This window comes from Pithys albifrons, chromosome 5, assembly GCF_047495875.1.
Source record: "Pithys albifrons albifrons isolate INPA30051 chromosome 5, PitAlb_v1, whole genome shotgun sequence".
Taxonomy (NCBI): domain Eukaryota; kingdom Metazoa; phylum Chordata; class Aves; order Passeriformes; family Thamnophilidae; genus Pithys; species Pithys albifrons.
Window position 1 is genome coordinate 18,139,644 of NC_092462.1, and position 25,817 is coordinate 18,165,460.

The window sequence follows — 25,817 nt, forward strand, 5'->3', positions numbered from 1 at the left end:
CTGACTTACACATTCTTTACTCACAGTAGAAGCAATTTGGTCTCTGTAAATGGGACTTTTCATGTTAAAATTTATTATTCTAATAAAGAAAATCTATTATGTCCAAGATAATGTTTTGTGTTTGCAGCTAGGTGTCAGTTCCCCGTTTATTAATATCCATCAGTACCTCTCCATTGTGATGGAGTGGAGTTTGGATGAGGCCATAACACAGCATTTCAGAATGATGAAAGAATGTCTGCTAAGGCTAAATCCTTGCCTGTCTAAGATAGTTTTGTGGTACTTGGGTATATTGGGCTGTTTTGGCCTTGAGCGCAGTTTAATGAGCTGTTTCTTAAGCAAGCAGAAGGTTCTTCCAGCTTTGTTGCCAGAGCCCAGAGTCTTGCTTCATAATATTCTTGTGGGAGGATGGTGACTGGGGTAAAGGTGTTAGTGCCCTTAACATGCAGGGGCAGTGTCTGCTGGTAGCACAGGCTGCTGAAAAATGCTGTCAGAATTGCCTTTTCCAGAAGTTTCATTGCGAAACTCTGATTTAATATCTTTCTTGAAATCTCAGTTCTTTCAGTTCCATTACTGCATGAGAATCAGGAGTTCAGATTTTGTCTCTGAGCTACGGAGTGAACAAAAGAAAAATCAGTCAGCATTCTCGTAAGGGCAGGCATCTCCCCTTCTCCACATTTAGAAAACCTAAAAGAAAAAAATAATTCAGCCACTACTTAAGGGGGTGTGTGTGTATTTTTTGCTCCTTTAATAATAAGTCTCAATTTTTGAGGCAAAGAATAGTAGTATTAGAGAGCAATGGTCTGCAAAACAGAAGCAATTCAGGTGCATTAGAGGATAGTGCTGTGGAGAAAGCACAGACAATGAAGGCAACATAGGCTGCATTTGCCACCTTTATTTTTTTATTTTTTTTTTTAGTGTCAGTCATAGAGGTTCCAGCTACTTGAACCTGGTCTTCTGATACTGCAATTTTTTGTTCCAGTCCCATTTTCATGATTCTCTCTGCATATATTTTAAGTAGGTGAGTGGAGGCATTGCGGCAGGTAAGAAAAGTAATGAAGTTTGGTCTTGTCTTTGTTGTTGCCGTGTTAGGTGAAAGTCTATATTGGGTTCCTTTAAACCTGCGTTAAAGTAATAGAAGCTTAAAAAAGTGGTGCAGGCTAACATGTAGCTGTTTACTGTTGGTCAGTAAACTGCGGGGAGAGGTGTTTCATCATCTGCTGGCTGGGAGTTTAAAACCAACAAATCGCTCCCCTGCGGAGATAAAGCCCTGGTGAACAGTTCATTATCATAGTCTCTGTTTTGTTCCCAAGTTCTTTCCTTCAGAGAATCACCTATTTAACAACCCTCTTGTGTGAAGGGCCTTGGAAGATCGCGGCGTGTTTATGGGCTGTGCAGGATGGCAGCCGGGAGGGGAGAGCAGGATCTGTGTGTGAGTGTTGTCGCCCAGCGTGTCGCTGCCATCCCGCTGACCATCCGCTCTGCCTGCTGGAGTGAGCTGCAGTGGGAGGTGACGTGTCTTCCCTCCTCCGTGCTGAGAGCAGAGCTGCATGAGACAGTGGGATGGCAGCTTTTGGTTCCCTGCTCTGCGGGCTCCCGCACGGGTGGCTGAGGTTTGCGTTCGGGGCAGAATAAGCACGGGCTTTTACAGAGGCAAAAAAGAAAAATGTTTGTGTGCTTGACCTGCGTTGCAGTGGTGTCTGGCAGCTCCCTTTTTCAGATAGGGCTTTGATGTGTATTTTCAGAGCAGCTATGACACTCTGAATGAGGGACAGTGACTGACCTAAATTTTGGTAAAAGAAAAAAAAAAGCAGGCAGGCAATTTCATCGAATGCCAGAAGAAATAGATGATAGACTGGCAAATGATGGTGTTTTATCTTTAAAACGTTACAGCTCTCATTTCCCTGAATGTGGTTTCAAGTTGTTTTCACCCTCCCTTGTAAATTACAAACTCTTCCGAAGAGAGGGGCAATCATTTCTATGTTATGGAAAGTGCCGAGACAGATTGGTACTTACATAAAGAATGATTATTTCATTTTATTTTTTTCCCCCTTTCCTATCTGTCTGACGTAATGAAGGCTGATTTCTACAGACACAGCCTTCTTATTGCATGGTCTTCTGCAGCCCTAGACTGGGTAAAAGTTATAACCCTTTAACAGTAGTTGGGTGAAGGTAGTGAATCGTTGTCCTTATGCTGAAGAGAAACCTCTATACACAGAGCTATAGAATCATTTAGGTTGTAAAAGACTTCGAAGATTGAGTTCAGCCATATACCTGGCACTTCTAAGTCCACCACTAAACAATGTTTCTAAGAGCCATGTCTACACATATATTTGAATTCCTTCAAGGGATGAGGGCTCCTCCACTTCCCTGGGCAGCCTGTTCTAATGCTTGACAACCCCTTCAGTGAAGACGTTTTTCCAAATATTGAATCTAAACTCCCTTGGTGCAGCTTGAGGCCATTTCCTCTCATCCTATCATTTATTACCTGGGAGAAGAGACCAACCCCCACCTCAGTACAACCTTCTTTCAGGTAGTTGTAGAGAGCAATGTGGTCTGCCTTCAGCCTCCTTTTTTTCAGGCTACACAAACCCAGTTCTCTCAGCTGCCCCTCATAGGACTTAGTCTCTGGATCCTTCACCAGCTGCTTCACTGGACTTGCTCCAGCACCTCAATGTCTTGTAGTATGGGACCCAGAACTGGACACAGCACTCAAGGTGCAGCCTCACCTGTGCTAAGTAGAGGGGGTTGAGCTCTTTCCTGTTCCTGCTGCTGACCACGCTATTTCTGATACAGGCCGGGATGCCGTTGGCCTTGGCCACCTGGGCACGCTGCTGGCTTATGTTCAGCAGCTGTTGATCAGCACCCCGAGGTCTGTTTCCACCAGGTAGCTTTCTAACCACTCTTCCCCAAGCCTGTAGAGTTGCCTGGGGTTCTTCTGAGTTGTGCAGTTTCTGGCATGTAGTCTTGTTGAACCTCATACAACTGGCCTTTCCCATCAGTGTTGCTTGTCCAAACTGTAGGTATGTTGGTAGAAAATCTGAGGAAAATGGTATCAGCTCCTTCCCCTTTTGCCAGCTTACTCTATCATCTGTTTTTTGAGATTTCTCTGTTGTTAGGTAGTGTTGCAAAGTTCTGTCTGGAACCTATCTTCCTGGGTAACAGTCTTCTCCCTGACCAAATATCTATGATTTCAGTATTCCATCCAATGCTCAGGTAAAGGTGATGCCAAGGTAACTTCCCCTCACATTCATACTGGCTGAAGTTGGATGAAGCTGGCTTGATTTTTTTTTTCTATCTCTCTTACATGCCTCCAAACAGTGTGACAAGTTTTGGGCTTTGTGCTCATCTATGAGCTGAATTCTCATTTGAACTTCCATCTTCAGCTTGTGAGACTGCAGATTTGTATTACCAATGCCTACTCCTTCACAGGAAGTGTTGCTTACAGGATGCAAAGTCTAAAAGCAGATTTCATTTTGAAAGAGATTGTCTCTATTATTTTGTTCCCTTATTTCAAAGAACCACATGGGCATTTAATGCTCTCCTAGTCCACAGGAAATGAGTTCCAGGTTGAATCCAAGGACATTGTTGGGGTGGTGGAAAGTGAATAGTTTCTGTGGTGGGTTTTTGTTTTTGTTTTTGGGGTTTTTTTTTATTATAGCATGCTTGTCTAACTCCCTGTTTTAAAAAGGGGGAATGTTATTGTTGTGCCTGTTTAAGTGCTCCAAACTTCCCTGTGTCTGAATGCAGAAAAAGAAGCTTCTCTTGGGTGTAGCAGCACTTTTTTTGCTGTGCATCCCTGTGATATCTGGCCTTGTCCAGTGTGGTGCATGAGTGTGCAAACATGCAGAGCCTGCATGGCTACTGAGAGGGCTTCCATTCATCTCCTTTTCTGCTGCTGCCATCTCTTAGTTCTTCTGCCTTTGTAGGTTTTGCTTAATGTTTGGTATTTCAGGTCAAGAAACATGCCTTTCAATCAGGCTGCAAATCACTTGGTACTTTTTGAGAACTGGGTAATAGTGATTTGCTGTCAACCTCTCAAAGCAGCAAAGAAAGTTAAATTCTTACTAGAACAGAGGGTGATCACCTTTTGATGAATAAACTCACAGGCAGTTAACATAGTAACTATAATGTCTCCAGACATCTGTCCTCTCCCTTTTGCCAGCTCTCCATATGGCATAGAGTTTGTAGGCAGAGAGTAAAAAGGAAATCCCCCTTGAAATGTGTTCCTGTGTTTCATGCGACCCTTTTCTACCCATTCACTGCCATGATCCAACCCTGAAATTGGGTCCTGTTCATGTGGAATAAGGTGGTGCTTCTCCATAATCAAAGCTTTGCAGGGCTTCACAGTCTAGAAGGCACCTGCTGTCGCAGCAGCACCCGGTGCTCTGTTACAGATAACACCGGTCATGAACGCAACTGTGTTGTAAGGAAGATTTTGCTGCTCGTGGAGGAACGATGTGTTGTGCAGGACAGTTAGGGTCTTTTGGGTGTGTGTGCTGGTTTTGATTGGGGTAGAGTTAATTTTCTTCCCAATAGCTGGTATGGGGCCATGATTGGAATGTGTGTTGTTTACAGTGTCATAATTTAGGGGTATTTTGGTCACAGCACTTGCACACTGGCAAAGTCTTTTCTGCCTTTCATCCCACCCCACTAGTGAGGACACTGGGGGTGCACGAGGCATTGTGAGAGGACACTGCTGAGATAGCTGACCTCACCTGATGCAAGGGGTATTCTGTACCCTGTGGTGTCATGCTCAGCGTGTAGGGGTGGGAGAAGAAGAAAGAAGGGGGAGACACATTTGGACTCATGGTGTTTGTCTTCCCAAGTAACCACTGTGCATGATGGAGCCCTGCTTTCCTGGGGATATCTGAACACCTGCCCCTGCCCATGGGAAGGAGTGAATGAATTCCTTGTTTTGCTTTGCTTGTGAACACGGCTTTTGCTTTGCCTATTCAAGTGTCTTTACCTCAAACCCTCCAGTTTTCTCACTTGTACCGTTCCAGTTCTCTCCCTTATCCCACCAGAGGGAAATGAATGAGCAGCCATGTGGGGCTTGGCTGTCATCTGGGATTTGACCATGACACTATGAAGATAACTGTTCTCATGCAGAGAGGGCATTGGGGAATTTTCCTTTAAGCTTTTGAGCTTAGCCAGATAGTCCAAAGGCTGATGTGGGATGTGCTGTGCCTCGAACCCACTGAATCTTCATCAAGAAAAGAAGTTTTGAAAGTGGCTTTTGTTTTAAATTCCCATATTCTTTGTACACAGTGTGAAGGATGTTTTAAAAAAATCTAGAAAGAAAGCATATAGGTAGTTGATGGGATGGAAATAGAGGGAGAAGAGATAGATTAAAGCTTGCTTATTTGTTTATGTTCAGTTATTAGCATAGAAGAGTTGTCTCTGTGCTCTTGCTGGGATGATTTTTGTCATAAATTTCTTAGGGTATGATGGCAAAAAGTCGTCAGAATTTGTTTGCTACCACATTACTGATTTGCTGTTGCAACAAATATGAGAGTACTTGGGTACGTGACTTCTTCCATTTCCTTAGATACTGAGTGGCAAAGAGATTGCCAGATTGTCTGATAAATGGTTCCAGGAGAACTTGGTCAGAAGGATTTTGTGAGTTCTCGAGGACTCGGGACTGGGATATAAACACCTGATGCTTCTGTGAACTGGTTTCATCACCATCATGTGGCAGCAAGTCCCCTGACTTACCTCGGATAGCAGAAATTTCAAGATGTTTTGATTTACTACTTTGTAACGCTGCAGGATGACCCTTGATCTCATCTGGAGGATCCCAGGCTGCCCTAATCACTTTGCCCACTGTTACTGAGCCCCTTCACTGTTGCTTTGGAAGAGTGATGTGTTTCTGTCACATGCAGGATGTACGGATGCAGAGTGTTTCTAGTTGGTCCTGCTTTGGCAAGCCAGGGTTTGTAGAAGCAAGGAGGCTTCTCACTAGCACAGAATGTGTTCCTCCTTTTCAGATTGTAAAACTGCTTGTTAAATTAGTGCCAACTACTAACTCACGGGGTAGCGGAGACTTAGTAGGCAATTCCGTATTTTGTGTCCCTAAACAATGTGTGGGTTTCACCCCGAGTTTTGCAACATGAAGAGAAATTACTTTCATGCTGATAAAGAAATCAAAGCTCTTGGGGGTGGGATGGAGGAGAAACAAGGGAACACAGGAGTAGAATGAGGAACAAGAAAAGGGAAACAAATGACTGCTGGCTGCACTGTAACTGTACTTTGACCCAAAGTTTCTCTAGGTCCAAATGTCTGGTAACCTTTCATAGGTCTCAGAATAGGTCAGTATTATAGGTCAAAATCTAAAAGATTGCTTTATTCAGTTGGGAGGGGGAAGTATTTGATCATGAGATTTTGAGCACAGGTCATTAGTACAGAGAGGAGATAAAATAAATCAGGGGAGCCATTAACACAACAATGATTAAAATTTATCATAGTGGTGCCATAATTGGTACCTCGGCTGAGTGAGAAGTGAAGTACTCTAAGCTAGTTGTATTAAGTGTTCATTTCTGAGAGGCTGACAAAGATTTATGGCTTCTTTTCTGTAAGTCCCATTTAGTCTCTGTAGCACTACATCTTTTACTGATGCACATGAAAAACAGTTACTGTTAATGACTGGACCATTTCTCTGAAGGGTATGTTTAACATCTGATTATTCTGGAGGAGAGGGGGAAGGCATTGCAGACCTTGTGCTACCTTCTGCAGAAGCTGTGTTGTTTTTAGAGTACTTCTGTAGGTACTGCTTGACTATTTAAATGCAGTTTTCCCTCTTCCCCTGGTGAAGGACAGCAGTTCTCACCAAGCATTTTGGTTGGCTGGGGTGCTGTGGAGGTCCCAGATGTCTTTGAGCTCAGATAAAGAGTCTTCTGCAAACCATTATTCCTGTCTGCCTGGCCTAAAGCTGTTTTAGTGATTTAATGGACTCTTGGTCAAGTTATTAGGTCATGGATTGGGGTCTGAAAGCAGCGTTAGGGACCCTTATCTCCCCTACTGGATGGCTGGGAGCATCATCACTGGGGTCAGTCACCATGGGGTATGAACTTGGAGGGGAGGGAAGAGGGAGTGGCTCCTTGAGGGCTATCAAAAGGAAGTCTTGGAGTTGGGGTGGCCATAGGGCCAAAGTACCCTGGTGGTGGAGGCTGTGGGGTAGGACCCACACCAGCTGGGGGTGGTGGGGCCTAAAGAAAGGATCCCTATGTCCAGAGGTGGTACTGCCCCCCCTTCCCCCCATGAAGGGAGAACCCAGCAGCGCCAGGGACAGTGGCCACAGTGACCAGGCAAGGCTTCCCCTGAAATGCTACTGGGGAACTGGGGCGCACCCATGCAGTCCTGTGCTACCCACACTTCTTCTGCCAAAGCCCCTGAATCTCTAACTTGTTAAAAAATCCATTGGGAGGCCTCTGACACTAGGTCTTCCTCTCCAGCGCTCTGTGGGGATGCACTCTGCCGGAGCAAAGCACTAGTAAGGTGCTTTCATGTTCCAGGCCTTTAAAAAAATAATTTTAATTTAAAAATTTTAAATAATTAAAAATTAATAAAATTTTGATCGAAAATATGTAACTTAATATAACATATATATGTGCAAATTACATATACTTTTCAGAAGTATGCTTTATCTGTCAGTACTTGCTACTGCTATGGTCTTTGAACTTGTAATCTTCCTGAACATCTCCTGACCCTCAAGCTGTCTAGCTGGTATTTATTGTTTTACCGATGTGTTTATCCCCCAGATCTGTTCTAATCCTGCCCTGGTTTTCACCCTGAGACCAGGGGAGCAGTGGGGAGGGGAGAGGAAGGTAACTGCATCCCTAGAAGCCTTTCACCTGGTTAGAAAGAAAGACTGAGACATGTGAGTGTCCAGTATTTGATAGCCTTATTGGTTTCTGGATGCACATTGAAATGAGCCCAGGCACTAATTTTGCGTGCATTTGTCCCTGCTTAACAATGTGCTTTGTCTGCACTCCTGTGTGCTCAGCAGGAGCATTTTTCAGTCAGGCAGTGTGTGTCACGAACCCATCCAGGTAGCCTTGCTGAGTTGCCTGAGGTTGTCATAACTAGGTGTTCAGCCTGATAAATCCACAGCAGGATAACTTAAAAAGCAATTTTTATTCTTAATCTAGAGTATTTTGACAAATGTTTAATACATAGCCTGCTACCAAAGGGTGTTGTAATTATTGTGACTTTAAGGTTTTAGGAAGTATTAATTAGGACTTTCAGTCTTCAGTCGTATATTTTGCAGGATGATAGAAATGTTTCAGAAGGTTGAGAAAGGAGTATGGAAGTATAGCTCTACAGAATCAATAGGCTCACCTTGCTGCTCATTTGGTTAGTGGCTTACCAATATTGCCCCTGAACAGTATTGATTCAGCTTTCTCACTGTTGCTACAGCATAGCTTTGCTTTATACCACGGAGATCCGAGACTGCATGTTTTCAGTTCATAGTGATTTTCATGAAGGCTGCCTTTGAAATTGCTAGCCTTATGGACACAATTATTGGCTTTGTGAAGATGAGCTCTGGCTTTGCTGTTATCCCTGTACTTGTTTCTGTCCTGCCTCTGATAACCATGTGGTGGTGTTCCTGAGCATTTCTCTTTGTCTGTTTTCTTAGCATGGGAAAAAGCCTTTCCAGACACTGTTTGGTTAAGAAGATAGAGGAACGTGTTTTAAAGGTTGGGGCTTGCTGCATTTCTCAAGAACTTTGCCAATTTAAGTTATGGTGAGTGGATGCAGACATGCTGAAGGGCTATGAGGAAAGCTTAGTCCTAGTTTAGCCTTAAGTGTGGACTAAAGGGTATTCCCTGAAACCACATACATGACAGTGGCTTTGTTAGATAGGGTGAACCAGTCTGACTGACATTTTCACTTAAACTGGATAAAATCCTGCTGCTATCTGGAAGGTCAGCATTCAAAAATCAGTCAAAGCTGGCTGTTTTTGCAAGGAAGGGTAGCACAATGCTGTGGGAGAGGAAGGCACAAGGAAGTCATATGGATCAAAAGTACTTTGCCAACTGTTTCAGGATTCACTCTTTTTTCTTTTCCTTTTTTTTTTTTTTTTTTTTTGAAGACAACCCTGAGCTTTACTTCCAATTATTCCTGACATGAGCTTTTTAGGTCTACAGTGTTTGCTTGGCCAATGCTGCCATGCGTGGTAGGAAAGACTTTGACGCTGCCTCTCCGGTACCAGTCATTTGTAGATGAAAATAGCTAGGCCCAGATTAGGTCAGAGAAAGATCAGTGAAAGAACACTTCAGTCTCACACCTTGGTTCTTTGAAAGCTAAACACTAGTGAATGTGTTTCAAGGCAGGTAGGAAACTAAAGTATATAGAGGGAGCTGAAATGCAAGAGTCATGCAGAGGAAAGTGCTTGAACTGATTGTGTGGCACTTGGATGGCAATGCTGGAATGTGTTTCCCTCCCTTGCTTCTCTTCTCTACTGCCTGCCTTTCTGTGCCAGTAGTGCTGAAGTTGGTAGGGTTGGACAAAAGAGCACATTCCATTCATCCTTACTCTGCTGGTACTGGTGAGCTTGACACTAGGGAGCAAGACCCACTGTTTGACAAGCTGTTCTCTTTTAATTGTGGCTAACCTCTAATTACTTATAATGAGAAATCTGTGGAGGTCTGTGTCCTCAACTACTGCCAACCTGTTAGCTCCCCTCAGTCTTGTCTTTACTTAGAGTAATGAAAGGCTTGAACTCAAGGCAGTGTTTCTGGGGGGAAAAGGCAGTGGGTTTGGGACTGAGCCCATTGGAGTGGAGGTTCTGGGTATTTAAGAAGTGAAGTGTATAGAAGCTGAAGTATATTTGGTAGCAGGAAAAAGATGACCTGAAAATGTGTGTGGATTTTGCACTGGAAGAGGATGGGGAAGAAAGGACTTGCCCTTTTGCTGGAAGAAATGGTGGAAAATCAGAAATCAGGGTCATGGAGAGCTTTCCTGCATCAACCTTCATTTTCAGCAAAATCTTGGTTCCTCCTGGTTGTCCTCTTAGCTCATAGTAGGCTGCCCAGTGGTTTGACCATTTCATGCAACAGTGATCTGAGTCACCACATTGCACATATCTTCTCCACTGAGTAGAGAGAAAATTGCTCTCAGTTATTGGCAATTTTGAGGAGGGAAAAAAAAATCCAGCTATACTATTTTCTCCAGCAAACTCTTTTTTAATAAAAATCATGTATCAGCCAGAATGTTTCAACACAACTGAAATCTTCTGTTAAAAGCACCTTAGTTTCTTAAAATGAAGTGCCATAGATTGAAACATTATCAGAAAAAGTAATTTCTAACTGGGTAATAGGAAAAGCTTATTTTAAAAATACTGAAATTGATGATTATTTTCAGGAAAATGTAAAATTCAGAAAAAATAAGAAAAATATCATTTGGATCTGAAATGCTGGGGTAAGAGCAAATGTATCTTCTGTTATTTGGAAGGAGAGCTAACATAATTCTTGAGGAAGAGATAAAGGCAACTTTTCCAGGATTTCCCTGATGTGTGCCAGTTGGTTGAAAAGTTCCTGACATATCCTAGTCATGTGAGCCAAGGACGTGAAATTCAACTCTGCCTCTAGGTGACCCAGGATGACTTCCTTGTCCTTGAGATGATTAACTCTTTCTTTGGGTGGTGTGGCTTGTGAAGGCTGCAGCTTTGTAAAACTACCTGATTTTCTTGCATTTGTAGTGAATTGTGTTTGTCTCAAAATGGGAGTTTTTTAAAAAAGAAAGGAAATTCCTGGAAGTTTTCCAACCTGATTGCCATGAGAAGGCATTTTTGTTTCCTGCTGTCAATATGGGACTGTGGTACTGAACAAGACCCTCATGGGTGAAGACTCAACCTCTGACATTAGTGGAGCTCTTAGCCAAGCATTGCTCTCTCTCTCTTTGGCCATAATTGAAGCTGTGAGAAGGCACTTGTTTGGGTCATCCATCTCCTCTTTCACTTTACCAATCTGAGCCCCGCATGAGTTTAATTCCTAATGTGGGAAGCAAAAAATCATACATTCATTCTTTGATAACTTTCTGTTAGCAAACTGTCACTCTTGGATTATCTCTGTTCTCTCACCCTAAGGCTGAAATCTACTGGCATGTAGTGCTTTGGCTTTTTACCATAGATTCTGAAGCATTTGATGCTAAAGTGTTCCTGGTGATCACATCCAATTTAGGAGTGCTATTTCTGTTTTCTTCCATAACGAGGCAGCCCTGGCTGGGACCTCAGTCTCTGGGTGTGTGTATGATGTGCTGCTTAACTGTAGTGGCTGTGTTTGCACAGAATGTGAGCTTTGGGGAAAGGCAGCTTTGAATCATGTGGTCAGAAAGGGACACAGATACTAGGAAGCAACCTGCCCTTTCTTGCTCCCAGAAAACATGTTCAGGCCTTCTCTTCATATTTCTTTAACAGTGTAGGCAAAGCTCAAATGGAAAATTGTAACTTTGGAGAAAATTAATTTTAGGTATTGCACTTTTTACTGCTGGTAAGTTTGGATCAATAGAAGGTCTTGATCTTCCTCGTAGCTGAAATACAGTTCTCTTTCAGTTCAGACACTGCCTCTTTGGGGTCTCTGCATTGGAAGAGAAGCTTATGTAAAGGTAAAGTAAGCAGCGAATGAAAGGATCTTAATGTTGGATTTTTAGCCATCAGTTGCCTCTGTTACATTTGATAGATTTTCCCATCACAGGCAATCTGTGTTCTTGCTTGCTCAGATCCATGCTGGTGCCAAGTGCTAAACAATGACACTGTCTATCTTCTGCACAATTTGCCAATTTTGGTTACTTTTGAAGCCTAGTGTTTCTGCTTTACCCTTGTGAATCTCCCTTATAGGGAGAAAAAAATGAACAAAAAACTGATTGTTTTAGCAAAATATTTGTTTGTTATCTGTCATTTATCCCCTTGTTTTATAAGCTGGAGTGCTTACTTCTCTTACGGTAAAAATAAGTCAAAGTAAAGATGTAGTAAAGAGTTGTTGTTTACAGTTAATATCTTTTCAGATAATCAGATGAAATACTTTATTGCAGTTCCTCTTCCAACTATGACCTTAAATAACAAAGGTTTTACTTACTGCTTACAAGGCTTATGGTAATGTTTTCCAAAGCACTCTCTTGGTTGTACATCTTCCTACAGAAATCATCAGGATTTTGCCAGTGACCTCTGATAAGCTAGCATTAGAGCAGTGTTTTTGAAACCCTCTCCTCCAGAGAAGTGAGAAATAGGGTCTTTCTTTCACAGGGAACATTTCAGGATATACCAGAATTCTTCTTGACCCTCCCCCCAAATTTGTGTTGCATATCAAACATAGCTACATTTTGGTATTTACAGAGTCCCTTGCAAAATACCATAGGAGACAGGCCCATACATCAGATTAATTATCTTGCCTTATAGTTGCCAGAAGCACTTAATTTCTTCTTTGGAATTGAATGTGACTTCTGCAATTAAATTTACTCCTCGACTACTGAGGCATCTCACTTTTTATCTAGGTGGACGCACTGCATTAAGAGCAAAATCAAAAGTGGACTAGCATACTTTATATGCACCATCACAAATAAAGGTGTTACTGCAAATTTTACAGCTAAAATAAGATTATTTATTGTTTCCTTAGAAATAATGCAAACTGAGTAATTAAGTTCATTGCACAGTCTCTAGTGATACAGCCACCCCATACGAGTCTGCCTGTATTTGATGGTGTTTGTTTTTGCCAGATGCCTGTGACTGAGTTACATGTTTGTTTTCTTGATTATTTTAAAGTCAGTGTGTACTTTAAAATGTCCAATGAACTTTTGTAACATTTTGCAACTTAAAAATGAGAACATTGTTATTAACCTCAGTCAGTCTAGTCTTGTTGTAGTTTATCTAAAATATAAATTTCAGTCCCATATTTCAGAAAGAGTCAAATCTTAGTATGTTTGGGGAGGGGGGAGGGCAGGTGGGGTGTGGAGTGGGGAAAGGCACTGAAGAAGTTTCTTCAGGTTTTGATTTGGTGTTTCCCCCTCCCCATTCTTTGCATGACACTACATCATTTCCTAAGACTTGAGATAAACTTCTGTGGTAAGAAATGCTTTAAGTTTTCCCATGGATCTTTCAGTAATTGTTACTATGTATTAAGCCATTATTTAACTTGAGGTTTACAGAGGCAGCCATATCTTATATTGGAAAATTTCACAACAGGTGTATTTGCACTTTAGGCTGGTTGCTACTGATCCTCAGCTATGAGGCATGAAAAGAGAGCAAGTGTCTTGCATTCCTTACTCAGCTGCCCAAGACAATTATCTTAAAAAGCATGTTTGTCCTGATTGTCCTTACAATTAATTTCTGGAAGAAAGCACTCAAGTAATTTTAGGCTTTTACCTAACCAAATATTTTACTATTTAAAAACCTGAGGGGACCCTTTAAAAAGCATGCCTACTGCTGAAGTAATCTTTTTGTGAATTTAAAAATACCTTTTGAGGAGTTAGAGTGCCAGTCTCTTTGGAGAAGACCTTGTTACCATGTCTATCTTGATGATGCCAGGTTGTGATGTGAGAGTGGAGGCTTCAGCTGGGAGCTCTTGGTAAAATTCCAGCCAGGTTTTAAAGTTCTGTTAAGATCCCTCTTATAGTTTCAGCTGGAAATAACTGGCCTTTGTTTCATTTCAGAAGGGAGAAATGTGTGTGATCTGTATTATATAAATATTTTATCCGTCCAGAACTCCTAGTGTAAAATACTTCCTTTGTACTACCAAGAGAATTGTTGGCTTTAAGCTGCAGTGCAGTGGCCTTTTCAGATTTCAAGTTGCTGTTGTGTGCAGTGGTATGGTGCTCCTCATTAGGAAGGAGATCAAAGAAGTTGCAGTTTTTCAGCTTGTATTTGAGGGGGGATTGGTGGCCTGGGGTGACATCAGAGTACCTTCACACAAAACTGAGTCCTCATGTTTTCACTGGACAGGGGCTTAGCAGCATTTTCTACAAGATTGGCTGTTCTGCCCTCCTGTTTTTTCAAGGTGGTGACATGCTGAGAATATTTCGTCTTTTTTTCATAATGTTTGATGGGAGATTTGCTCTCTGGCTTGCTAATTAAGTTTTGGTGCTGAAGTAGTAGCTTGGGAAAAGACTGGGTCCACTAAAGGTCTCCAAAGTACTCCTTTTGCCTAAAGGATCTCCAAAGTATTCTTTTAACCTAAAAGATCTCCAGAGTATTCCTTTGGAGAGGAACAAAGCTAAAGCAACTGCAAATTTTGGGGCAGGGGTGTGGAAGTGGGGAGAGTGTTTTCCTTGGAGATTGGACTGGGTGCAGTTGCTGTGAAGGTTGAGGAAATGTTGAGCATTTACCACTTGTTATCAGTGTCAGCTGGAAATAGTCTACTTACTGGCTGAAGCTTGATTTCAGAGTTGAAAAGCACATACAGAAATTCCCAGCCCCTATCTCTCTACAGTTCTGTTCTCTGGAAGAAAATGTTTTCCTCTCATTCTTTGTTGATTGGATAATATGAGGAGGAAGGGGGAAGGAGGAAGAAAGTTTGAGTTTTACTGTGAGAATGCTCATGATATTTCATAACTGAGCTTTGGGTGAGATGGTGACCACCGTTAGCAGAATATAAATAATAATAAAGGTATCTGTGCAGAAAATGAGTGTAATAATTAAATCTTTTTTTTTCATCCAAAGATCAAAGAGGCTTTTCTCTTGATTAATGTGCAACAGAAGTCATTAACATGGTAAAATGTGGAAAAACAGGCTCTTTGTTATTACTACACAGACATTTGCTTTAGGGAACTGCAAATACTTTTTGTTGGATAATTTGGTCTATTGCTTTTTCTGTTGTTTCTGTGTATGTAGCTCACTGGAGAATACCACATGTAGAAATTTAGATGCAACCTTTATTCTTCCCTATGCATATCTCCTACTTTTTTCTTATGACGCAGAATGCTGCTTCTGTGTTAGTCTTACTTTCCCAGTCAGTGTATGCATGGCTTTGCCTCACTTGCCTGCTCTCTTTGTACTATCTCAAGTGCTGTTTGTTTTTCTCCTAGCAACCCACTGGGCTACTCTTTGTCTCTAGGTCTAGGAAGATTTTTTTTTTAAACTTGTAGGTATAAATGCTTAAGGTTGACTGCTTGTGTTGAAAAATGAGACAAAGTTTCTCACCTATTAATTTTGAGAAACTCCCAAAAGAACAAATTTCATTGAAGATTATTTCCAACACAGCAAGGTCAGGAGTGTTTCATACATTTTACTTCAATCTAGAGGCTTTCTTGATTTGCATAATTTGGTTGAATAATATAACGCTCCTAATATTTTCCAAGCCACTTACACTTAGCTAATCACTTACACTTATCTTCAGCATAAACCTCATTGATTTTATTTCTCATTGAAAACATAAGTAGTAGCAAACACAATCCTATTGGCTCACAGTCTATTACAAATGGAATTATATTAAATGTCTTGTGGGGTGTGAAGAGGTTAAGTCAAGGAGAGTTGTCTGAGAAAGTCATCCTGGAGTGTAAAACATAAATCTGGTTTATATTTAAACTACATGTCACCCACCAGCTAAAAATAACCATGATCATTAAAAGCCAATTTGCTCCTAAACATTAATTGACATTTATTACATCATAACAGATCTGAAAGACTATTAAATTTATCTTTTTCCTAGGTAACTTTCTTTTAAAAGATGTTACTCACCTGGCTTTTGCTGTTAATCTCATTTGCCAGTGATTTTCTTGAAGTTTGATAGTGTGCTTGTGTGTATAGAGTTGTGTGTGTAGGTGGTCTCTTGTTACTTTAAGCAGTACATTTTAAATGTCAAAAGCAATTATCCTTGCTTATACTCCCTGTTAATTTTCTAATCAGCACAAAAAGTGAAGGAAGTTACAGTTTCTTAGTGCAAAACAAGTGAAATCTTTTACCATCCATTTGAGAAGGGAATAGTAATCATCAAGAACAGAATAAAAATGCACTGGAATCAAATTTTACACGTAGGAAATAGATTACAGCTTTGCTGATGTTTTCACTGTAATTCCTCAGTTGAGTGTTACTGTTTTCCTGTTTTTCTTACTGCATATGGTTATATTGGTGAGTATTGACTGGAGCTGGAGTAAGTCAAAGGCTGAAGAAGTCCAGCATTGTCAAAAGTACTGCTTCCTACAACAAATCCTGGTAATTTGGTTCGTGCATTGCTGTCTGTCAGGTTCCATGAAACAAGCCATCAAAGAGGGCAGGCTTTCTACTTCAGCTCAACAATGCTAAGTTCTCTGTAACTTTGTCTTTAACTCTTCTAATAACTTTCATAGCCAAGGAACTGTGGGACCAACTGGGCTATGAAGGAGTGTGCCACAAGCTGGACACAAGGCAACCCTTTCTCCCTCTTCTGAATTGCAGGGCCCACAAAAAGTGGTCCACTATCATCTTTGCAAGTAAAAAACTTCCCTGATATATGCCACTTTTGGAGTACAAACAGCTTTGAAAGCCGGTGTACCATCTTCCTGTTCCTGGCTAATGCACAGGATGCCCACTCATATGGGCTTTGGGCTGCCTCCTGATGAGCAGCAGGCAAAGGAGGAATGGTCTCTGCTTGCATTCCCCTACACTCACTCCCCGGGAAGAAATCCCATCCTCAAAACCCAATCTGGTGGTGGCAAATGGCACTAAACTCGTCTCTTCCTTTATATGTGCAGCTGCTGGTCAGTTTGGGGCAAAATGTAAGTTAAAATATGTCCTTTCCTTCCAGGAAGAAAATTAGAGGTGATAGGAAGGAGATGGAACAGGAAGGGAGAGATAGGAGGAGTAAATGAATATTGAAAACTATTTTAAAGGCTGCATCCAGAGGTATTTAGGAGTATTCTTCCTCTGGTCCCAATATGACACTTTACTTCCCCTATTTGAACTCTCATGGAATTTTCTGTCACTTCCTTTGGCTAATTTTCTCCTTGGAGGCTGTCACTTTGTCAGGTTAAAGCAAGACTGAGTGTAGGATCTGTGCTGTCCCAATTACAGCCATGGTAAGACACTTGAATAAATAGGGCTGGTATGTGTGGGAGAAGTGACACCTCAAAATGTAAGCACAGCTTAAGGGAAAGGGAAGCAAAGGGAACTTATAATTGTGATGACCCTGGTGATGTTTGTCTGCATTTTCAGTGCACACACCACATGTTTTATTTGTCACAGAATTGCCAAAGGCTCTGTGGAATGCAAATAAGCATTACAAGAGTATTGTCAAACCCAGACTCTCAACACACTGAATCATTCACAGAAAAAAAATAAAAATCTGAGATTTGATTAAAAGTCATAGGAATTTCAAATCAAGTAAATATGTTGAGTTATGTTTATTTACCACTGGTTTACTGAGCCTCTGAGTTGTATTTGGGTCCTATTTTTCAGCTTCTTTCTGTAAGGAGAAATTTACTTGAAAAGAAAGCTGAAATTTTCATTATTGCAAGGAGCTGCCACATACTGAGTTTTGAAATGAAATCATAACTGTTGTCAATATTGTGAAGAGAGCTTGCCTATGCATTATTTTCCCCTCTATAAAGATGTGCTGCAAACTAAAACATTTGAGAAAGATGATATATTATGTTGGGATAATAAATTTTTGAGAAGGATCTTAACACCTCCCAAAAAATTTGCACAACATTATTGTGATAATTGCTGTATACGATGATGAAACAGGGTTGTTTCAGGTGGTCAGAAATTTATAGTGCTGTGCAGCTTGTGTGAAGAGTTGCATAGATCTTCCCAAGACTTGCAGGGTTTTTCCGGTGTGATGGGTTTGGAGTGTTCGAGAGACTGACTTGCTTCTTGCCAGTTGTGAGCTGCTTTAGCAGGTGGTGCTTAACCAGGGAAAATACCAAGTTTTTTGTAATCAGTTTTCAGAAAGCTCATTTATCTGGGGTGGTAATGCAATCCAAACATTAGCATATTTTACCACATCCTTGTATGATACTCTGCACCTTTTAAAATTTTGCATGTGTTATCATATATTTGCACACATGCAGGGACCTTGTGAATGGTGTACTTTCCTCCTAAATCTGGAATGAAGTATATTGCCAAGGATAACCAGCAGGCACTTACAGAAAGTCTGGGATGTTCAGTAGCTGTGATACTCAGATGTACATTTCATTACAATCTTTCTAAGCTTCTGGACTGTATTTCCAAGACTTAATTTTTCCCTGTTCTTTCCCCCTGTCCTCCCATGTGAAGTCACAAGAGATGTGAATAGCTTCACTGTTAGTTTGGTTATCATTTTCTGCTGAAATTACCTTGATTCTGGATTGAGTGGGGAAAACCAACAAGCAGCCGATAGCTTAAGTTCCCCTTTTGACCTTTAGAACAACACAAAAGCCTCCATTTCACCTACACTGGGGGGGGGGGGGGGGGGGGAAGCTGCTATATTTGACTGGTCTGTATTCGGGTGTACTCTTATCAAAGGCTTGATTAATCTGAAATGAATTAACTCAGTTAACACTTGAGTTATTTTGCAGCGAATCCTACAGAACTTCTAAGAGCTCTTTGTCACTTTGAATTACAGCCCGAACAGGTGGTTGATTAGGCTTGGTTTGAGCTGGTAGTGATTCCTTTCTGCCTTGGCCACTCCCCTCGGGGAGGCATAAGTAGCACTGCAGTGATACTGGAGAATTAGGGTAAACACATTAGAGTTTGTTGTCTTTGTTGCTTGCTTTTAAGGTGTTAAAACTTACTTTTCAGAGTGCGGTGTCAGCTATAAAGGAGGAGTCAAGGGCAGTGATCTTAGGTTTTTAAACAATATCGATGACATGAATGTTAAGATACAGGAATGACAATTAGGTGCAATAGAGGTGAAAGTGCTCATTTTAAACTTTTCTTGGAAGTAGGGACTTAGAAATACCACGTCATTTTGCACATATAGGCTGGGAGTGTTGAGGAGTTTCCTTCTGAGTTCATAGCCCCAACAGAGACCTGAGAGAAGCTGGAGCTGGGTCTGCAGTACAGAAAGAGGATATAGATGTGAGCAGGTTGTGTCACAAGTCGGTGAGTCCCGTCTCGCTCACTGGGCCTCTCACAGTGCCTCCTCACATCTATCAAACTTAAAACCTGAAATGAAGAGCCAAAAGCTGTGGCTGCTTGATATTTTGAGAACCAAAAGCTTATTTTTCTGAACTTGGTAGGAACTCTGACTATGTAAGTATTTGTAGTATAGGATGAACATTCTCCTGGGCTAAATGCAGACACAGATGAAAGTTTAGAAACAATTTAGTTTGTTTCTCAGAAACGTGTTCTTGACTTCTTAAAAATCCTCATGAAAAAATCTGTCCATAAATGACCATGTCCCTGTAGTAGTAACTTCAGTGAGTGGCTATGAGCGGAAGTACCTGTGGATCCATTGAAATGCCAGGAGTGCAGCCTGCTTCTGCCTTGCTCCCTGTGTGTTAGAGGGTCAGTAATGTCTGTGTGACCTTTTATATAGCAAGTTGTGTTGCTGCCACTGCCAAGTGACCAGGGAGCCGCACCCTGAGTACCTGACAGGGTAAAGGTGGAAAGAGTTTGGAGGAACAAATCTTTTCTTTTTTTTTTTTTTTTAGTAAAGGTGAAAAAAATAACAAAAATATAATGTTTTGCGAACAGCTCATGGCTGAACATATTGCAGCAATTCTTTTATTGAGCCATTCATAATTAGAGTGGAAATACAGCTCATTGTCTTGCTTAAAGAAATTTTTTAACATTAAATTGCAGATACTTTAATTTTGCAGAGATTGCAAGTTACAGGGGTTTTTGCTGGGGTTTTCTTTTCCTCTCTTAGTGAAAGTCTGAAAATGCCTATAATAAATTGTCTCAAATAGCAGATGCTGAGAATGGGGGATTTATATCCATGGTTCCAGCTTGACCTGTCAGCTTCAAGATGTTTAATTACTTCCAAACTTTCCCCCTTGCAAATAGGGAATTTAATCGATATTTTTCTTGAAACATCACACTTATTTTCTAGTTAGCAAGTGACTTCTGCCAAAGGAGAGATAAGTGCGGGAATCTTTTGCATTGAGAAATATAAAGTAGTTCTTGCATCACTGATTCAGTATTTTTGGGGATGGTAAGAAAACTGCTGCAAGTAAAACTTAATAAGCAAAACAGGGCATTTCTCTCTGGCTTTTGCTAATGACCCCCCTTGTAAACCACTTCTTGCCCCTTCTGTGCCCCAGCTGCCTAGAGAATGCTGGATACCTGAGGAAGGCAGGCAGCTTTTGCCATGTGAGAGGGTAGTCTCCAGGTTTGTACAGGTGCAAATGCTCCTGTTGGGAAGGAGGCAGTAGTTAAATGAATTTCTGATAGGCTTGGCTTGTGCTGCTCTGAATTCTACTTTGAGTTCAGCCTATCTGCTCACTCACCACATGAACTGGTTTGCTTTTCTTTTTTACCCTTCCGGTAGACTGTCAACAGATGAGCTCAGAAAATGCTCCATGTGCTGCTTGTCATCAAATGCTGAAGAACAGACTTTGGTAGATGTTGGGTTTCAGTGTATCTATAATGCTCTTTTATGAACAATGCCTTGATGAAAACTTCACTGCTCATCTCTTCACCATGAGGCCTTAGTTTCCTTTGGCTTTCTCTTGTTCTGTCAGTAACACCTGGAACTGGATTTTTGGCAACTGCCAGCGTGTAATTCTGGTTTGGGTGATGCAAGAGATGAGACTGTGAAGGTGTCAGGGGCAGCCTTATGGCCATAAAGGTCAGTGAGCAGAAGAACTTTCTTTTAAATCAGTGCAGCCTGCATCATCTTTGTGGTTAAAGTCCAAACCCCTTAGGTCAAGTGTAGCCCTTAAATTTTTCCCTGTGATAGTGTATACGTTTCTTGCATCAATAAATTTAACACTCTGCACTGAACAGTTCACAGATACGTGCTCTAGTTTCTCTCTTTGTCTATACTTTACCTGCAGGTAATCAAAACTGAAGTGAATTTTGTTTTGCAGGCCTCTCTCTGCATCTTATAACGCTGCTTGAGAGGGGTTGAGGGAGTGGCCATTAAGAAAAAGGGTTGTTCTGCTCATTTCCTATCTAGCTGTTCCCCTGCAGATATCTGGTTCACAAACACTCTGTGATTATTTGATTACATGAAATACAAACCCACCCAGAATTTCATAGCATTACAATGCATTTGGTTAATATAGCAGTGCCTTGTGTTGTTAAGCACAGTTGGCATGTCTCCAGACACATTGTGTATTTGTTAATATATGTGCATGAGCTTAAGCCAGAGGGTTGAAGTCTTTGTAGAAGCAGGCTTAAGGGCAAGGTTGTGCCAGCCAGGGTGTGCTCACACCACCTGGCAGGCCATGTCTCCGGCGTGCTCTCCTCTGGCAGGAAGTACAGTAGGGCAGACAGAGAATACTGGGCTAGATTTACAGCTGGAGTAAATGGTGCATAATGCTGAGCAAGTCCTTTTGTCTCTTTTGCACAGGAGCTTTGTGACTCGATAATGTACTTTCCAGTAGCATAAAATGTTTATTTGTGGATCTGGTGGTTCCAAGACATTAGTTCACAAAGATTAGTGTTTGGACTTTGCAGAGGACAGGTGAATTCTTTTGTTCATTCAGCCTCAGCCTGTGAGAGGATAAAAAAAATACGTGAATCCTTTTATGTAGGAATATAGAGACAGATAAAAACAATTTTAAAGGCCACTGTGTAAATATTTTCTTGACTATTATCTGTTCTTTGGGATAGGGAGCCTAATTAATTTGTGACTTCCTGAGTTTATAGCCAAACCCCTTTTACTGCACCATAATGTTATCTCTTTCTAACAGAGTTAGATTATTCAGAACTGATTTGGCTTAAACAAATATAAATCGGAAAACAAACCTTTACTCTTTCACTGCCTGACTGAGCTTTTGCTTTAGTGACATGTACCTGAGCTTGGATAGCTTTCACTCATCTCTGTATGCCTTTTCAAATTTTGTAGCACAATTTTAAAACTTTTCAGAGGATACTGTAGAAAAAGTATGCATAAATAAGGGGCAGTGCTGTAGCTTGTGTACTGGTGGCCTCCTAAAATATAAATGGAAAACTTGGTCACTGCTTAAAATGTACAGTTTAAAATATTCATGAGACTTGTCCCCATTTGAAAAACATACTTTAAATATTATCAGTGACCATTTTGATTAGTCCAGCTTGAGCAAAGTTTTAATTTCAAGGATATCTGTAAAGAAGCCACTTGACTGCAGATTGACCTTAGGCTTTTTAGTCATCCCAGTTACAGAGATGAGAAAAACTATGGAAACTAAACGCTGCATTTAAATGAACAAATTGCAAGGACAGACTGGGGAGGAGAGTAGAGTGGGAGAATAAAATCTTGGCACTGAAAGATATATTTATTAAGAAAAAATCCAAAACAGCTTCTTTATAGACTTTGGTTCTGAACAATGTAGGGTTTGATTTAGTTGATCAGTAAAGATAGGAAGTAAAACAAAGGCCACTTTGTCATGCCAAACTTCCAGAAATATACCCCCATCACAATGGCATGCAGCGCAGTTTTTTTTTGATACTGTTTTTGGCTCAGACTGGGTTTTGGGTAAGAACAAAAGTTGGCAAAAACAGCTTCTTTGCTCAGTGAAGAATAACTTCTGTTGATGAGAGATTTTTTTGAGACAGAGATTTTTAATTAGACTGGTACTGTGAAGACTGCAGAGTCTAAGGGGTTCAAAACAGACATGTAAAGTACTTTTCAATTTGTTGTATTTCCTCATCATTTCAAAGTCAGTGGGGAGCTAAGTCTTAAACTGATGCTATAGTTTAACTCTGTATAGTTGTTTTTTTCCTGCCAAGTTTGAGTCACTGTGGCCATCTAGACCCTTCTTGAGAGATTAAAATGATGGAAAGCTGGAATACGTTCCCCAGTTAAATGAGTGAATGTTTTTATTCAAGCATGGATTCAGATTTCCCTATGCTTTCCTGTAAGCACGTGGGATGGATGACACCATTATTTTAATTTCACAATAAATAACTGCAGAGCTCGACTAGAAGTGAGTCACTAGCAGTGACTAGAAAGTAGTTAGTTATAGAGTAATGGTGACTTTAGGCTCTACTTGGGTATAAAGCCTGGTCCAGATTCAGTGAATAAAAGCCATACAGGACTCCTCCTACAAAATGAACCTTATTGTCAGTGAAAATATTCCCAGGCTATACTCCAGATCTCACTGCCTGACATCTTGTCATCAGCCTCTACAGCAGAGGGCTGGGAGAAATGCAAAAAGGAGTGAAAGGTCTTAGCAGAAGAGTGCAATGCCCAGGTCCCTGGGGAAGTGCTGGGCTCAGCTTTTGCCCACATCATTTAGGACATATAGCAGATGTTTGCATAGGTGATTCTTGGCTAGCATGTCTACCTGCATTACATACTGTGAGGCAGGCTAGAGAGAAAGCAGGATTATTGTTAGGGTGACTTATTCCCTTCACTGGGACCAGCTGAGTTGGTGTGATTTTGTTACATATTTTGTAAAAAGATTTCTGTTTCAGGGAAAGGGGGAGGCAGACCAGGGACTACAGCTCTGTTGCAACTGAGTTGGATTTGCTCCTAAAGCACTGTGCTTCCCATATATGCTCACAGCAATGGCCTTGACTGAGTGACCAGCACCCTGTCTTGTTGGCATTTTGGTGACTTTGTGCTCTTTCAGAAGCTTGCAATTATTCTTTACTTGCCTTCAACCTATGTTTGAGGTGTCATGTACTTACACTAAGATGCAGTGTGTATGGAATTGTTTTTTCTAGTCAGCTTTCAAGCCTGTGGACTGTCTGAACCTGTGGGCAATTGTTGTTCAAAACTGCTGTCTTGTGTCCTGTTTTGAGAGAGGAAGCAGAGGATTGGTTATGCATAAACTGTCTCTCTGCAACAGGGATAAGTTTTAATTCCTATTTTATGTAGGAATGTGCATGTATCTGAAGGGCCAGGGACGGGGAAGACGCATTTGCCTTTACAGCTGCTGGCAGCAAAGAAATGCAGCAAGACTTGATTGAAAGCATCTATCTTATTGTTTGACTAACTGCATTTTTTTCCTTTCTCATTTGTAGGTCTGAAACTCTGGATACTGGCTGTGGGATTTTTTTTAATTATTATTATTTTTGATTGTTATTTTCCCCTTTTCGGATGTGAATTGAAGGCCAACAGTTCAAGTGTTGGAAGCAAGTACAGGAGGACGCTCACCTTTTTGTTTGAACCCTTGTTTGCTGGGATACTTTCAAGCCCTCCTTCACAGTCATGTGGTCATCACAGCTGCTGTTCTTCACAATATTCTTAACACCGATAGCCCATGGTGAGTGAGAGACGGTGTAAATTTGCCTATGGGAAGGGAAGGTAGAAGAGAAAATAGCAAGGATTTTGTTTGTCTTTTCCTAATGGTGTGGGTTTTTTCCAGGATATTGATTTCCGTCCCTGCTTCCACTTCAGATCTTTGAATTCCAGGCTACCTTATGACTAGTTAAGTACTGAAACAAAGAACTCTGGTGACACATAAAGGTTTCTGTTACTGAGTTTAGTTGCTACATTAAGGCAGACTTTGTTCCTCCATGCCTAAGCCTGTTCTGTTGGCTGTGTGTCACTGGATTGTGTCTCCTGGCTTCTGCATGGAAGTAAATTTCCTTTCCGTGAATACTGCTCAGTTAAGGGGCTGCATGTCCTGCTTTAGCTGCAGCTCCAGAGGGGGCTTTTACTCACCATCATGCTAGACTGTGATTTCATGAATTGCAGTGGATATTTTTGTTCTTTGCTGAAAGACTAAGGCTCCCATAACCTCTGGAGTCTGCATCAAGTATAACCACAACCAGGATAGTTGCCTTAGCCTTGCGTGCTGCATAACCCACCCAGCAGTGTGGAGCCCTTAGGTTTAGCACCACACTGAACAGCCAGGCTGCAGCTGAGAACTGCGGGAAGTGCTTCAGGCACAGCTGCTCTGCTGCAGGGATGTGCTGGGCTGACCCTGGCTGGATGCCAATTGCCCACTAAAGCTTCTCTATCGCTCTGCTCCTCAAGTGGACAGGGGACGAAAATACAATGAAAGGCTTAGTGGCTGGGATAGGGACAGGGAGAGATCCCTCAGCAATTACTGTCAAAAGTAAAACAGACTCAACTTGGGGAAGATCTGATTTAATACCAATCAAATCAGAGTAGGTTAATGAGAAATAATGGCAGATCTTAAACACAACCAGGTCTCCTGTCTTCCTGAACTGAGCTTAGTCTCAGTTGTCTCTACCTCCTCTCTGTCAGCAGTGCAGAGGGACAGGGAAATAGGAGTTGCGTTCAGTTGATCACACCTTTTTTTTTTTTCTACTGCTCCTTCTTCCTTGGAGGGAAGGTTCCAGCATGGGGTTCCTCCTGTGGCTCATGTGATTGAACCTTCTCCAGAGTGGGTTCCTCTCTCTACAGGGCCACAGGGTGGCCCAGCATGGGCTTTCCAAGGGGTCACAGACTCTTTCACAGGCTGTGGGTGGATCTGTGATCCACTGTGGACCCGCGTGAGCTGCAGCAGGACAGCCTTCTTCACCATTGTGTCACCATGGGCCCCAGGGGAATCTGAATCTCTGCTCTGGTGCCTGGAGTACCTCCTCCCCCTCTTTCAGTAACCTTAGTGTCTGCAGAGCTGTTTCTCTCACATGGCAGCAACTTTTTCCCCGTTTTAAATACGTTATCCCAGGGGTGCTGCCACAGTCACTAATGGACTCGGGCTTGGCCAGCAGCAGGTCCATCCTGGAGCCAGCTGGCATTCTTGCATTGGTTCTCTCGGTCACAGGGGAAGCTTCAAGTAACTTCACACAGAAGCCACCCCCGTAACATCTGCCCCTGCCCAAACTTGGCTATGTAAACCTAATACAGAGCTCTAGCAGAAAA

At 41.6% G+C, this 25,817-nt stretch overlaps 1 protein-coding gene across 13 annotated transcripts in view; it reads left to right on the forward strand.

Moving 5' to 3' along the window:
• The window catches only part of ADGRL3 (adhesion G protein-coupled receptor L3), a 513,478-nt gene that overhangs the window by 158,278 nt on the left and 329,383 nt on the right, over positions 1 to 25,817 (forward strand). For all 13 annotated transcript variants that reach the window (XM_071555824.1, XM_071555826.1, XM_071555815.1 and 10 more), the window contains one exon: positions 24,005 to 24,246. In XM_071555824.1, the coding sequence (XP_071411925.1) occupies positions 24,192 to 24,246 (55 nt within the window). In that variant the 5' untranslated portion in view covers positions 24,005 to 24,191. The remainder of the gene's footprint in view (positions 1 to 24,004; positions 24,247 to 25,817) is intronic.